Here is a 16,526-nt window from a genome sequence, read left to right on the forward strand (position 1 = left end):
TTTTCTTGCTCCTGCCGGTCCATCCCAGCCACCTTATCAAAGCAACTCAGTTTACCTGTTCCTGATTACACCCTGCCAGTGTATAAACTCCAGCCTCACAGACTCTCTTTGCTAGATTGTTCTTTGTCATTCCCCTGCACGACTCTTTAGCCTTCATTCTTGGATTGATTACTGGCTGCTGACCCTGCTTGTCTATGACTCTCCTGCTTCGCCTGCCTCCCGGAAAACATCTCAGCCTTCTGTCCCCGACTTCGAGCTCTGCTTCTGCGTTCCTAGTGTGTGTTTGCCTGTTCCCCTTGGCTGTGAAGAGATTTTCCCTGACTACTCTACAACGCAAGTTAACCTGCTCAGCTGCCTGTGTTTTCCTCAGCTGTGGAGTGAGTCCTCGTGAGGCTGCATACCCCGCTTGAAAATTTGGTTATTTTAACTATGTTTGGATGAAAACCCAACTAGTGACAATCGTTGTTTAATTGTCATGTGGACTGGAACTTTTTTCCCTCCATTAAAGAATTTATGCAAGGGATTGCTTCGGCGTCAAGCTAAATTGCTCTATTTTAATGCTATTTTTTGGGTTGGTGGGGTTCAAAGATGTTAACCATGTGAACGCAATGATGTAGACAATGACCAATTTTCTGTCACTTGTCTACCATCTACTTTCAAATCAAGGTTCCAAAAACTGTGAATGAATGTTTCAAAACTGCCAGTCCATGTAGTAGATATTGGCAGATTTCTCAGTGTAAGTGGAAACTTTGACCTGCTGGGGCACTAAATTAAAAGTCAAAGGATCACCAAAGTCACAAGAATTCATTCAGTTCAGTTTTCATGGCAATCCACCTTCTAGTTGTTCAAATATTTTAGTGTGGACAGTGACTGTGAGGTTAAAGGGCTGAATTTCAGAGAAGTGCTTTCTAACTGAACAGCCTCTATGTCTGATTCACTTAAGAGCAAACTTGCCTCGAGTCACTGAATATTGTAAAGCTTTAGTGACACCGCCACCATGAAATGGCTTCATTTGAAATCTGTGTTTGATTTCCAAGATTTTCATATCCAATTACATGCTCAAACTGATTATCCAGGATATCGTTTCTCAGGGTTCTCAAGAAAGCGTTTTAAATCCTTTTGCATAATTAAACTTTCAAGTACAAGATATGAATCTGAAATCTATCCATCTAGTCAGGCTTGTTACATGTGGGAACTCGAGTATTACTTACTGCATGAAAGGGAAAGGGAGGCTTCCCCTCCATGTAGTTTCTGCATATTTTTTGCATATATTTATTGCATATATTTTATGTGTAGGTATTCATGTATACTGTTATGATAGAGATACTCACTCTGCACACATCTGTCCATACTTTAAGTGGGAGGATTTTTATTACATCTTTTAAAAGTGATAATAACATTTCTTTCATCCCTTTTAGTATTTTCATCCATCTCATAGTGTGCTTAGCCATTCGTTTTGGCATGAGGTTGACTATATTGATTGCTAGGAACTCTGAAATAGACCATGCCTGCTTACTTTGTTTGTACTGGCATGATATTAAAACCTGGAAAATGGTATTGTAAAATTGTAAAGATGAGAAAAAGAGAAAAAAAGAGAAAAGAGAAAAAGAAAAATGCAAAATAAGATGATTATAGTATCTTATACCAAACACTGTGACCTGTGTATACTACTGTGCCTTATGATAACACTTTGTGTTTGACGACTGATCGTCATAATACTTAAAGGTGCTTAATTAACAATGCAGCAAACTCTTGAGACTAAATATCTTGTCATAATTATAAACCTCTGTCAACCTGTGTGACCTTTTGCAAACAGCTAAAACACTAGTGCTGGACGTTCCTCCCTGCAGCGCACGTCTGACTCACTGCTGTCACAGTTAACTGTTTACTGCCAGGAATTTGATGGAATATTGCGTGTTCTTGTTCCCTGCTGAAAAATCTAATGGCTACAATGTGAGCTCTATTTTATTTAATGACAAATTAAACAGCACAGTGTCTTGCAACATCAGCACTGTCTCCAAGAGGTAAAAATGTTAGAATCAGCCGGCTTTGTTTACTTTGAGTAAACTATGATGCAAAACACTGATGCAAACAGTACAACCTGTCTGGTTCTGCAAAAAAGTGAAACACTGACTTGTGAAATAGTTTTACTTTGCAAAACCGCCACTACTCTTCCAGCCAACACAGGATCCACAACTGAGCTGAACAGTATAAAACAAAGCTGACTCAAGCAGAACTCCACTCATAAGGGTTAAAACACAAACCGAATGATTAAACTACTGAGTACACTCACAGGAAGTGTTGTATTTCTTACATGTGTAAATGCTGAATTCCCTATATCATACAAGAAACTTTCACTGTACGTGCCCTTAAATGTCAATAATAGATAAATGCCCTTTGTCCAGAGTCCACAGAGTCTGTGGAAAGTCTGCCAACTGACACACACCAAGATTTCACAACCCTTTATTTTACTTTCCGGGAATAAGTCGTTTTTATGCCAAGCTGCCTCTCAGCAGATATAAATAAATACTCCCCACTCCATAATGCACACCAGAGGGAGAGATCATAACCACCACTGTAGAAGATTAATATTATTAACAACATGTGGTAAGTTAAGATATTCTTTTGTAATTTTTAAACATTTGTAATTTTCTCTTCCTCAGTGCCAAATGTTTTATAGTGAGCTTTATCATGATCTCAAGTGTCAGCATAATTTTAATATGAAAAGTCTGATGTATCTTTTAAAAAGCTTTCTACCTTGGTGGAGTTTTCTAATGAATATCCAGAAATGCAGTGTGAGCTGTTGTAAATCAACCGCTTAATGATCTCACTCTGTAACTGAATAACTGACTTGTTTATAATTTGTCATTCTTTATCCTTAAATGAACAATGAGACATGTAATGTTCATTCTGTGACTTTGTTGTTTGAAGGTTTTCTGTGACTGTGCTCCTGCTGGCTGCATCGGCATGTCTGCCAGATGTTTCAGGTAACACACACTAACATATACAGACGTATAGTGAGTAGAAACAAAAAGATCCAGTAAAATGTATTATTATTATTATTATTATAGTGTTATTATTGTTTTACTTTATTATTATTATTATTATTATTATTTTATTTTTATTTATTTATTTATTTTTAATTTTTTAAAACTTTTTTAGGGTACTGAAATTTTAGGGAACTGCTGAGTTGCACAGCTACAAACCAATGTAGTGAACAAACTGATTATTTGACCTGATTAAGGTGTTCAATATGAAGTGAAATTCACAGCAACCCATTTAGTAATTGTTGATTTATTTTTTTTATTTTTTATTTTTCCCGTTAAAGGTTTTTTTGGGGGGCGTTTTTCCTTATCCGCTGGGAGGGCTCAAAGGACAGAGGGATGTTGTATGCTGAGGCAAATTGTGATGTGTGATATTGGACTTTATAAATAAAACTGAATTGAAGTGATACATTTCACTCAATAACATCAACATCAACTTAATGGTAGTGCTAGACGAAAAAGTCAGCGGGTCATCAGAGTCTTTTGGACACATTGTCTGGCAACCTTGAATATCTGTCCAAAATCTTTGGGCCAGTCAAACCAGTAGATGTCATAGTGCAGTGGATTACCACACACCAAAAACATGACCTTTCTAACAAGGGAAGCCATTGTATGTTGACTTTGTAGGTGTTAACCTGTGGTGTAATGTTGTTGGGTTAAAGACTAGTATTAGGATGAAAGATACTGTGATTGCAGAGTTATTAAATAGATTGAGGGCAATTCAAAAGGAACGCCAATATCAGCATGTGATGTAGATTTGTTAAGGAGGCGTGAAACTGGTGAAGACACATCATCTGTGTACATTTTCCCATGGATGCTCAAGTTAGTAGTTGTAATCTGGAGCAATTATTGAAAACTTGTTTGGAATATGTAGAAATGGACGCACAGGATTTTGGACATATTAAGAAAACATGGACACGCATAGACATCATACTAAAGTGTATAACACATGTCTAGCTGGTAAGCTGATTCTGCAGTACAGCAGATAAGTTCTCATATCATAACAATTATGCATCCCCACATGGGCATCCCCAATTCAGCTAAGAATGACAACTTAAATGTTTTTCTACACTGTTTAGTTTTGAAATTAGATCATTGTACAATAGACCCGGTGGAATGTTGGGCATCTTGGGTTTGACCTCTCACAGTTCTCAGAGGTCAAATCTGACTTGCCTCCACATCTGAAAATAAACCTTATGGTATATACTAACTATGCTAGAAATGCTAGAAATGTGTCCATGATGACTGATCCAGAGACCCAAACAGCAGCCTTTTACTTCAGACCACATTTACATGGGTCCAACAGGCTCCAGTTGTCTGAAGTTACTGTTTTACACCAACAGCTCCTCGACAGCTGCTGTTCAGACAGATAACTGCTGCATGAAATGACACAGGCTTTCCTGCGGGGTCTGAGGGCTGGGCTATTACTACTCATTTCAGATATTGTCCTTTAGTTGACTAGGAAGCTACAGTATCTGACAGGGAAATCGCCTCCTTCCCTGCTTCTCTTCAAGCAGCCCTTAAAAAAATAACAATAAACCAAGCAGTCAGAGACCAGTGAGAGATGTGACTAAACTGACTCAAGGCCCATTGAAAAATCAGAGAAGGAATCTTATGAGGGAATCAAATGTAACAGAACTATCATATCCATTTTCATATCTCATATTCATGCAGTCTCTCTAATGCATCAAACTAATTGGTCGTGAACTGTGCTTGTATTCTGTTGTTTACTGTGTTGAATGCACTGATTAAACAAGACACCAGAAATTATTCTATGCAAATAAACCATGTCAAGACGTAGAATAACAACGTTCTACTAATTACATCGTAAAAGTATACAAAGCATGTTGTCATCGCTTTGAAGAGACCACTTGAAGCAGTTTTCACGATTATCTCAGCCACACAACAGACTTGTGGATCAAAGCACAGCAAGTAGATGGATTCTTTTCTTTGCTTCATGATGAATAAATTAGAGGCCACTGTTTCTGGAGGAAACCCTCAGAGCATGAAAGCGTGGTGTACTGACGACAATGCTGCGTTTAACAGCGGATCTCTGGAATATGCTTTTTTTATGCGGTGCATGTTCTTCAGCGTGATAACCCTGGTGTCACGGAAATCATATTTTATTAAATATGTTTAAGTTCTACATGAGGGAAAACAGGTTTGGAACAAAAATGCTGTCAACAGTGTTCAGAACACAAAGATAAACCACTCAAACTGGTGAAGCATTTTTAATATCTGAGCTCAAAGTAGCCATCTTGGAAAGGAACTCGCTAGATTGGTAGCTAAGGTCTGAGAAGAAATTATATATATATATATATATATATATATATATATATATACACATATATACCAAAGGAAAACAAGATGAGTCATTTGAACAAAACAATCATCAAAGACAAACTAAGTAAGAACAAAAAATAACAACCCTGCAAATAAACTTTAAAAGTTTATAGTAACATAAAAGGTTTGTGCTTTTGTTAGATGCATATTCTTTTTGTAGAGTTTAAAACAAGCTTTTACTTAATTAAAAATAGACATCATCAAAGAGAGCAGGCAATAGATTGGAGGAAGTCTGGTTTGTGGTCATTGGCATACAAGATGGTTGTAAATAGTAGGAGCCCTAATATTGATCCTTGTGGGACACCCTTATCAGCATTGTGGGGACTTTGAATCATTAACATCAGTCAGAATTTTACCATTGTACTTGACATAATGTGATTGTTGAGTTTACATAACCTGTCTAAACTGTACATTGTAGGTCATAAGAGAACAATATGTGAATATGAAAGTAAGAAAAACAGAAAGTCGTTCAAATACAGATCAAAAAGCAAGTCTATGGACACAGTATATAGTACATATATAAATAAATATATTCTTTTATTTCTTTCCCAGCCTCCAGGGTGGCATTACACCGTCCCAAACGAATGATTGGGGGAACCCTGGCTCCTTATGTCCCCTGGCAGGCCATGATCTACCTCAGTGAAACTGTGCTGGATGGTGGCTATGCAGGCGGTGCTCTCATCTCTGATCGCTGGATTTTGACAGCTGGCAGAAACCTGTTTGTCAGGAAGAGTAAATCAGACATTCAGGGAAAAGCTCCTCTCATTCCTAAAGTGTACCTGGGAATCATTGGACTGCCACAAGCTAACGCCTCCACAGAGGTCGCTGTAGAGAAGGTGAGCAATAAAATATTTGATCTGAAATGCAACACCCCAGTGGCCATTATTGTGTTTTTTACTCATTTCCAGTTCTCCACTTAATACAATGTTTTTCATTTGACATGAAGCAATCATGAAACATGGCTTATTTGAACTTTCTTCCATTTTTATAAGTGTGACACGGCTACAATGCTGAAGCAACATTGTGGTTTCATCAGGAACTGAAAAAAAAAACAGACTTGATTTTAGCCTTTAGGATGCATGAGACTTAGGGGGATTTTCTCAACCATAAAGAAAGATGTAATCCCTTAAATGATAAGGCTGGTGATGTTTTTCTAACTATCAACAAATCCCATGCAAAGACCAAAAGCACAAATTGACTGATCCTTCTAAAAAGTGTTGCCTTTGCTTCCAAAGCTCGATGTAGTTTGTTCCCATGTGCCACAGAACTCCATTGTACACACATATACACACAACATATAAATTATTCTAATCATTTTCACTGAAACAGCTCGTCCTGCCTCTGAATATCCAATCAGCGAAGTGAAGTCGCGTTCCGACCCTTTGGGGCGATATCAGCCTGGCTGGAAATCACCCTGATTCACTCTCATAGACTTTCATGTAAAATGCTTTTTTTTTCTAAATGCAGGCACTCCAATGCAATCTCTGTGGGTTCCAGGAGGGCTTGCCCCAACGTGTTTTCGTCATACGTAAACCACCAAGTATCATTCATGTGCTCCTCGGATGGTCCGATTTCCCATGTCGGGAAGTTGTTCTTCGGTACTTCATTGTGTGTTCATGAGCGTTTAGGTGGTACTGTGGAGACAACATGGACATTACAAAGAAGATGTGTTGTATTTTATCACTCAGAATGTTTAAAAAAACACGTCGTCAACTGTTTCCACTGAAATATTGCTTTACGGTCGGGAACTCATTTTTCCGATTATTCTGACATCACATGAGGCAGCGCCACTGCGCAGCGGTCACATTCAAGATCAACGTGGCTAACATTTCCAGCCGATCCAAGAGGCTTTTTAACCATATAGATTAAAAAGGAATGACGCAAAGTGGACCTGTTCTTCTCTATGGATTTTCTCCGTGTTCCTCCTCCATTTGTCATAGCGAGAAGCCATTCATATCACGTGAAACAGCGGAACTGCAGCTTTCCAACAAGATCAAGCACTTGTCAGTAGTCCAATGTTTTTACAGCGAAAAAAAATGATAAATTTACACTAAAATTATGTATAACAAAGCTTTCATACAGCTTTGCACACACATTACTCTTGGATGGATTACTCATGAATGCAGGGTCGCACAGAAATGCCACGCATATCACATGAAAGCGCAGGTCCAGAGCTTTCCAGTGATACCACATACATCACTGTGCTGTCATCTCATCACGCTATAAATACAGATCAATTGTCTACAAAAATAAAGCATGACAGGGCAGTAGTCATCATATACATTGAGGGGGACACGTTTTAATGGTAAAACAGGTCTCTGTTCACATTCAAAGGTATTTGTGTGGGCAAACTGATGAAAATTAGTCCGTTGATGGCCACAGTGGATTGTTCAGTCATTGCAGAGCCAAATTAATTCAAATTTACCCATTGAACAGGTCACCTCAGCCATCATCACAACAATTGCCCCCCCTGAGAAATTTGGCAGGAGCCGTCACCGGTGTCAAGTTCTGCCTGTTATATGTCTTCTTTCAAAATACACTTCCATTTTCACAGAAAATTTACCGTTTACATACAGTCTCTTTCTATGCCGGTACAACACCACAAAGAGATGTTTTGGTTTTTTTTCTTAAACAACAAACACGCATGGTTAAGTATAGGCAACAAAAACACATGGTTAAATTGAGAAGAAAAAGAACAGGGCTTGACTTTAGAATCTTATAGAATGTGAACGCCGCTCTCTCAGGTAAAAGTCGTGTTTGTCTGGGGGTGCTGGATAATTAATGTGACTTCTTATCGAGGCTTTTAGGATGTATAAAGCTGCTGAATGTACACTGTGTTCATAAACTTTAGCAGAATAGCTGAATAGACCTATTCATGTTGACGTTGTATTTCACTGTCACCCAGGAATATACACCCGGGTGTAAATAGCCACATTTGCTCTTTCATCATGGGTGCAAATAGCATTGCTAGCACAGACACCTGGGTGCTAATAGCACCTGCTGTAAAAAATATATAAAGGAGCCACACCATACGTCGTGTGGCTAAGTGACATGTTTCTTGGCCACTGTAGTTTATTTTGAGTTGATTTACACAGTGCTGCTGCTGAAAATACTCACCCAAAGCGTTTTAATCCACTGTTTAAAAAAAAGTCCCAAACAAATGCACTATTTATTCCTATTTGAATTAGGCTATGTTTTCTAAAAACTTTAGTGACCAGTCATTTAAGGAATTTACTGAACCTTTATGTGTCACACTAATATTCCAGTGGCTTTGGAGCTGAGTGTCACAAATAGGCTGTGATATTTGGAAACGTACTGAGAGACAAACTAACACATTGGCATTTGCTGACTGTGACAAAAATACAGAATATCACATGACTAATCCAAAAACATAAAATGAGCAAGTGTGATTTTTACTGGACAGTGAAAAGACACTGAATATAACACTCACACTGTCTCTCTCTCGTATTTTCCTTTCCCTCCGGCAGGTTGTTCTCCATCCACACTTCCAGAACTACTCCGACTGGGACAACGACCTGGCTCTGATCCAGCTGAAGGAGCCTGTGGTGATGAGCGATAAAGTGACCCCCATCCCCCTTCCAGAGAGAGGCCAGGACCTGGCAGATGCCGTGGGAGGGTCAGGGGTTATCACCGGCTGGGGCTGGGGGTCCACTCTCACCCTAGCTACATCACTCAAACACCTCGTAGTCCCTCTGGCTGGAAACACTTACTGTAGGGCAGAATATGGACATACCATGCCATCGCTCACACCAATTGTGGACGACAACATGTTCTGCACCGGACAAACGATGTCCCAGGAAAATGTTTGTTATGGTGATGCAGGAGGCGCTCTGGCTGTTACAGATGCTGAAACTGGGGACATCTACGCTGCGGGGATCCTTTCTTATGACAAGTGCTGCACCAGGGACAAGTATGCAGTCTATATGAAGATTTCCTCCTACTTGCCCTGGATCCACAGTGTCCTCAGAGGAGATACAGAAAGATCGTCTGATCTGCGCGCTGAAGTAATGTCTAAGATGCACTTATGGCAGTCGTAGAGCTGCGGGCTCTGTTGTTTTTATTCTGTAGAGAAATCAGTGTAATGCACTGAATGAGTAAATGCTCACAGTATAACCATTGTCACTTAAATGTTATCTAAAAAGGAAAAAAATGAATACATAAATCCAGTAGTATGTGCAGTTCTTTTGGTTTGCAGTAATACACACAAATTGCCCTCCATCATGTAAGTAACTTCAGCAAATGCTCAAAAACCATGTGCTTACATTATAGTGGTAGAAATTACTCGTTTGTAAAGGAGGAGTATAGGTGGACTAGTGTGACATTGTTAGAGAGCCCTTTTTATTCAATCTTTTGTCACTTGTTTTGTTGTGCACAGATGAGTGCGACACTATGAAAGCTTTCCAGAAAAGACAGCAAGTGGGCACTTAAACCCCACATTTAAACGATTACTGCATCTCACCTCTTTTGGTAGCCTAAATAAAGTCATTTGCTTTTTCAGTCCACTAGATACATTTTCCGAAAAAAAAATAAAGTGACTAAAGCGAGATGAACAAATGAACTTTATCTTATTAGATAAAAAACAGATGTTGACAAAGTTTTCTTTTGGGGGACATGATTTGCAGTTCAAAAAAGGTAATAAAGGTTGTTTCCTCTGAGAAGGTACAAACTCGATGTCAGAAATAAAAGTCAACCACTTTCCTAAAATCCATCCATCCGTCCATTTTCATCAGCTTATCCGAGGCCAGGTCGCGGGGGCAGCAGGCCAAGCAACGTCTTTCTCCCCAGCGACATTTTCCAGCTCCCCCTGGGGGACCCCAAGGTGTTCCCAGGCTAGATGAGATTTGTAATCCCTCCAGCTTGTTCTGGGTCTGCCCCAGGGTCTCCTACCAGTGAAATGTGTCTGTAGGTGTAAAGTTTCGAGAAAACACGAGCCAGCTCTAGTAACATAGACACCATGCTGCCAATTGAGTCTGCTCCATAAGACAGCCACGGAGCAACACCAAAGGAGTCGTAGTGAGTGTCCACGACAAGAGTGGGCAGGACCTCCAACTCCAGCCAGACAACCCTATAGACTGGTGTTGGCCCATTCGCTAGCCCCTCTTACACTGCCAGATTTTCCGCAAATGTTGGGCCGTTTAGCTGGCAAGCTGTGAACATTTAGACCCACAGAGCCGGATTGGCGAGTTGATCTGAGGCGCCCAATTTTCCACCTTGGAGGGTAGACATATTGGCAGAACCCTTTCAGTTTAAACAGACCGAGGCAGCCTTCTGCAACGGGAGGGGCTGTTGAAGACTTGTGGGAGGAGCTGTTGATGACCCCGCACGTGCGAGCCACTGGCGGTGGATAAACAGGAAACAGCTGATAGCAGGAATTAGCGAGCAGCTAGTAGCAAGAGGGAAATGCAAACCTGACAGACACTGTAAAGATGAGCAACTGGGGAGACAAGGAATAGCGCACCCTCCTTGCCCTCGCAAACGAAGAGGCCATTAACCATCAGATGACAAGAACAGTGAAGAACAGGCTGACTTGTGAGAGAATCGCCGAAGGACTGACCAGCCGCAGCTTCCCTCCTGCGTCACTGGTTACGTCACATGCTGAGCTACAAGTTTTGTTACTTGCTCACACCCCCCAATGCCCCGAAAAAGGCGCATTCTATATGAACAAAAGTAGGCAGGCGGCATTTTGCAGCACTCCCCAATTTTGTTTTTATACTGCCAATGCTGAAAAAAGACTGATTGGGCTTTCCTGCAAATTTGCACAATTCCTATGTAAAAAGGGCTACTGATAGCTTTATTCTGAGCTCCACTGGTGACCATCTGGAAGCTGTTAGCTGTGGCTGAAGAAGGAGGTCTGGGGTATGGGGCTTTCTTGAAAAATAAAGAAGAATCAGAATCAGAATGCCTTTATTGTCATTGCAAAAAGAATTTGCAATGGAATTGAAAGTGCTTCACCTATTTCAGTGCTTAGGTAAAAAAAGACAAAAAGAAACAACAACAGAAACATCCACACAGACATTCAATTTAGAATAAACTAAGGAATATACGTTTAAAAGCAACGATGCCCTCAGAGAGGATTAAAATTGTCATTATTGCACCCCAAAAACGAGCATATGCACTTAAGCTCATTTCATTTGCCCTGGTTGATGAGCCTGATGGCCCATGGGTAGAAACTGTTTTTGAGCCTGTTCGTCCAAGATTGAGACCTCCTGCCAGAGAGCAGAAGAGTAAACAGTCTGTGGCCAGGGTGTGTGCAGTCCTTTAAAATCTTGTTGTTTCTGCGGAGGCAGCGGGAGGTAGAGATGTCCTCCAGGGTGGGCAGAGTGCAGCCAACGGTTTTCTCCGCCACCTTAATCACCCTCTGCAGAGCTTTTTTTTCTGCTGCCGAACAGCCACAGTACCATAGCGCAACGCATTGCGCCAATACACTCTCCATGGTAGAGCTGTAGAAAGCGATTCACCAGGCCTGTGGTGTTGGCTGACCAGGTGAGATCCTCTGAGATCTGTACCCCCAGGAATTTTAAGGTGGAGACCCTGACCCTATTGATGTGAAGGGGGGCCGGCTCTGCTCCATGCCTCCTAAAGTCCATAATCAGTTTTTTCGTTTTGTCTGTATTCAGGGATAGGTTGTTCACTGTGCACCAAAGGGACAGTTTCTGGACATCATTCCTGTACGCCGACTCATCTCCTCCCTGAATGAGGCCCACCACGGTGGTGTCATCAGCAAATTTAATGATGATATTTGAGGGGCTAGCAGGAGTGCAGTCATGAGTGTATATGGAATAGAGTAGGGGGCTCATCCCTGTGGGGAGCCAATGCTGAGGGAGCAGGTGGAGGAGCAGAAGGAGCCCATTTTCACCGTCTGTGTACAGTTTGTGAGAAGGTCACTTATCCAAGCGCATGTGGTAGGGGGAACATCCAGGTTCAACAGTTTATGGATTAGTGTGTCTGGGATGATGGTGTTAAATGCTGAACTGAAATCAATAAATAGCATCCTGACATAATTTCCTGGAAGTTCAAGGTGGGACAGGGCCGTGTGGAGAGCTGTAGCGATGGCGTCTTCAGTTGATCTATTTGACCTATATGCAAACTGATACGGGTCAAAGAAAAACACTAACCAGCATTAACTTGTTTAAGTGTGAGCCTGAACAAGCTAACCTTTAAACAAGCTAATGCTGGCTAGCCATCAGTCCACAGAGGGTGATAGGGGCATGTGTATGTGTGTGTGATGTGTCTCTGTCTGTCATTTTCATTGGCCAACAAATTGTGAAACTTATTGGAGATTGGGGTATCAGTGATTGGCGTGCCACCCGTCCTAGACTTTCCCGATGGTGTCCAGTTTATTTTTTGATCACTGGAATCCACGTTTTGCACTGGTTCATTTTTTTATTTATTTTTTTGGGAGGTGGTACATTTTGTTTTCTTTTTTTTAATAGATTTTATTTCTGATTTTTTTTAACACTTTAAGGATCCACAAACAAGAAATATAGATAGAAAAAAAAGAAAAATATGACGAAAACAAAAAAAATGAAAAATATATAAATTATTATAAAAATAGTAGTAATAATAATGATAACAAATTACAAGAGAAACGATAATACGCTGCCATCTTGAGGAAAAACAGTACAATTATAAGCCTGTTCATACTACAGGAAGGTTAAGGCAGAGAGACAGCATCCATGGGATAAAGACCATGAGTGGTCAGGGAGGGTCAACAAAATGTTGGACTTTGACACAAGAGGCAGCAGTTTGCTGTCTGTTATCTACTGACATGACTCTTATCTTTCCCTAACCTTCACCAAATATTTGAATCCAAATCATGTTTTTCCCCAAACTTGAACTAAGTTGTTCTTGTGCCTATACCTGAACAAATTCTAACCATATATGTAGTATATTCAGTTTAGAAAACAACGTTGTTCTGGTTTTTGTTTTTCTGCCAAGCGAGGAAAGAAAACAGTTCCAGTGCCGTTCTGGAGGACAATTTAAAAAAAGAAAGTGATTTCATTTGGAGAACTTGTTGATTTCAAAAGTCAGCTGCAGTGCCCACATGTGATGTTTCACACAGTCACCTTTGAGAAGTCATCGGCGTGAAAGCAGAAGTGGATGGGATAAATGTGAATGACACAACTCAGAATCTGAGGTTTTGCCCGCAGATGTTATTTTTTTCCCCCACCAGTAGCAGCAGGACTTGACAGATATTTTCGTCTGGCAGATGTGTCCACTCTGCCACAGATCATGAACTGCCTGCAAAACAAATGTTTTCCTCACGTCAGAAAAGTGAGGTGATGACAGCTGCCTGTCTGTCCAATACAATATGAGAGAGAAAGATTAGAGGAGGGAAGGAAAAATCAAAGTGCTAAGTTGGTTCTAGTTAGCAGAAGGCTAAGCTATTAGCAGCCTTTCCTCTCCATCTTTAAAACGCTTTGCCAATATTGACACATTTTGTTTTGTAATGTCAGACTCTTATTTAGACTCTCTTTTTTGATAAGTCTGTCTTCCTCTTTCGGGATGCTTTGTAGTGTAGGCATGTGTTGCTAATGCATGAATAGCGACTTTGTCTGCTTTGTCTGATTCTCTGCCATTGAATCAGGCTTTCACCATCTGAAGGGACAGGCATGCACATCTGCATATGTAGAGCAGCCAATTAGATCAACCTCTCTCTAAACTCCCGTCACAGGTTAGGTTTTCTAAAGCCTGAAAACAGAGCCAAGAGGAGGTGCAGAAGTCTAGTTCTCCCTCAGACCACTTAAATTCACAATATGCTTAAAGTTCATTTAGGGACTTTTGCCAAATGAAGCCAAAATTAAACCTTCGACCCCAACTTTAAGGGGTCAGAGGCTACATACAAGTGACAAATGTAAGGGAATCCCTGAATAAATGAACATTATTGATGCAGTATCACCTTGCAGAAGGGAGCGTGCATCTACTGAGCTAGCTAACATTACTGCTCACGCGAGGAGGACGCCATTAATGTTTATACCTCGCGCTATCATGACCAAAAGCCTCTCATCTGAGGAGATGAACATTTCCTCCTGTGCGATGATGTGGTTGGTGGGTGTGGTTTGGTAGAAAGAAAATAGTTCCTACATGAAACTGCTCACAGCAAGGTCTGTGGATTATTTTGAGTTACCGGGTCATGATTTCTGGAAAAAGTCCTTGCTGTTAAGCCTTTCAAATGTAGTTTTTTTGGTGCTTTGAGAACCACAAACAGCAACTCGTTCAGTTCTATTCAAGAGAAGGCAGACATCTCTACAGCCGATATCTCCAACACTCAGCAACTCACACCAAATAATGTAGACTGACAAATAGCACTACATGTGAGAGGAGAAATATGTGTTTTTGATTTTGCAGCCCCTGCCCCTGCCCCTGCCCCTTTGACGCATCTGACTGGGACAGTTAGAACACAGACTTACCTTTTGTCACAGACCAGCACCCTGTACACATAATCAGTCCTGGGCTGATGCATATAGGAGTGTGTGTTGGTTTACTGTCAGCGATATCATATTGGCAACAGAAAGAGATTATCTCTTCAACTGATCAGTGAAGATTTTTGGCATCCTTTAGGTGAAACAAAAATGGAGCTGTTGAAGAGAGTTCTTTTTAGCAGGTCTGTAGCAGGGTGCAGGAGGTTCTCCTCTATGGCCTCTAAAATATTAATATCCCTGTCAAGGGCCATTACTCTCTACCAGTCTCAGGCTGTACTCTCCCTGGCTCCGTCACTCCTGCAGAGCACTGACTAAAGTCAAAACATGAACAGTCTCTTACTGCAGTTTAAACCAGGATATTATGGATGATGAATGATGTGTTAGCATGTTGTATGTGTTTGTTCTAAAACCCTCAGCTGATGTTGCTTTTCTCGCTTACTAAGTGAGAGAAAAGATAAAATATAATTAAGTCACAAAATTTCAATATGAATGAATATATATCACCAATCTGTTTTAAAAAAATGTAAAGCGCAAATGTATATCTTAATGTCTGTAGTAGTAGAAAAATCAGGACATGCGTACTACTCACCTTTATACTTAGCTGCAATGCTTAATTAGTCAAAAAAGTCTTAATTTTTGTTTAAAATTATCTTGAAATTGTCTTAAAAAGCACTAAATTTAAAGGTCCATTGTGCATGATTTCGGGGAAAATATTAGTAGTGATATAATAAGTGCTCAAAACAGACAAACCAAACACTGGCTCTAGATAGGGACATTCACGTTTCTGTTGTTTTTTGCCTCAGCCACCAGAAGCTCCTCCTGGACAAGGATAAAAACACAGATTTGTTAACGTGAAACTTCCTTATTTGGTGTTTTTACTGGTTTAAATCATTGGGTCTGTTTGTTTTGTGGATAATTTGGCTCTTGGTAAAAACCTCCTTCATCTTAAGTTACCAGAGGCAAAAAAGTGACCTGCTAACCTAGCACATTAGCAGGTGCTAGGTTAGCATTTCTTCTCTGACATACCAAGCAGCATCAGAGAAACACTGAATTAAAAAAAATAAAGCAACTTTGCCTCACTCTTAAGTCATCGAAATCCAGCGCTTGGGCAATGACACTGACGAAAAAGCTGTCCTTTGACGTCAGTTATAGTTTAAAGGTGCTCAGCACGCCTGTAAAGTATACCCCCACACCTTCACTCAGGTTAGCTGCGAGAGGGCCTCATGTGTTTCTGTTACGGGACAGGTGCTCGGTAAAGTCAAGGGGAAACACAGTGGGACAAGAACAAAAGTTAAGGCAGCGAAAGTCAGAGTAGGGATGGTGGGAGTGGTGGTGGATGGGTCCAATAAACAAAGACTTTCACCAGATAGAGCAGTGTTTGCACCTGTGAGATTATAAAGCCAAACCCTTGTTTTTTCCTAAACTCAACCATGTTCATTAGTTGTTGGAGGAAAAAAAAACATTAATTTGTGTTGTTTTACTGGTGCATTTATTTTGAAAGAGACTGTATGTAAACATTAAATTTCCCATGAAAACAGAAGTGTGTTTTGAAAAAAGACAATGCATGGAACAGGCAGAACTTGACACGACGTCCCAGAACGTCAGCAACCAACGCACCCAGGGTACCTTGCACATTGTATCTGGACGTGGAAGGTCCATGACCAAACGTTGATATGTGACAAGGTTGGAGTGAGAA

At 40.6% G+C, this 16,526-nt stretch overlaps 1 protein-coding gene across 1 annotated transcript; it reads left to right on the top strand.

The window, feature by feature from the left end:
* Window positions 1–2,471: 2,471 nt before the first annotated feature.
* Window positions 2,472–9,574, top strand: LOC125900665 (haptoglobin). Its single transcript, XM_049595815.1, has 4 exons — window positions 2,472–2,607; window positions 2,932–2,987; window positions 5,940–6,223; window positions 8,876–9,574. Exons 1-4 carry the CDS (start codon window positions 2,603–2,605, stop codon window positions 9,443–9,445), a joined length of 915 nt encoding a protein of 304 aa, XP_049451772.1. The 5' UTR covers window positions 2,472–2,602; the 3' UTR covers window positions 9,446–9,574.
* Window positions 9,575–16,526: the final 6,952 nt, after the last annotated feature.

Source organism: Epinephelus fuscoguttatus, linkage group LG2 (assembly GCF_011397635.1).
Source record: "Epinephelus fuscoguttatus linkage group LG2, E.fuscoguttatus.final_Chr_v1".
NCBI lineage: Eukaryota > Metazoa > Chordata > Actinopteri > Perciformes > Serranidae > Epinephelus > Epinephelus fuscoguttatus.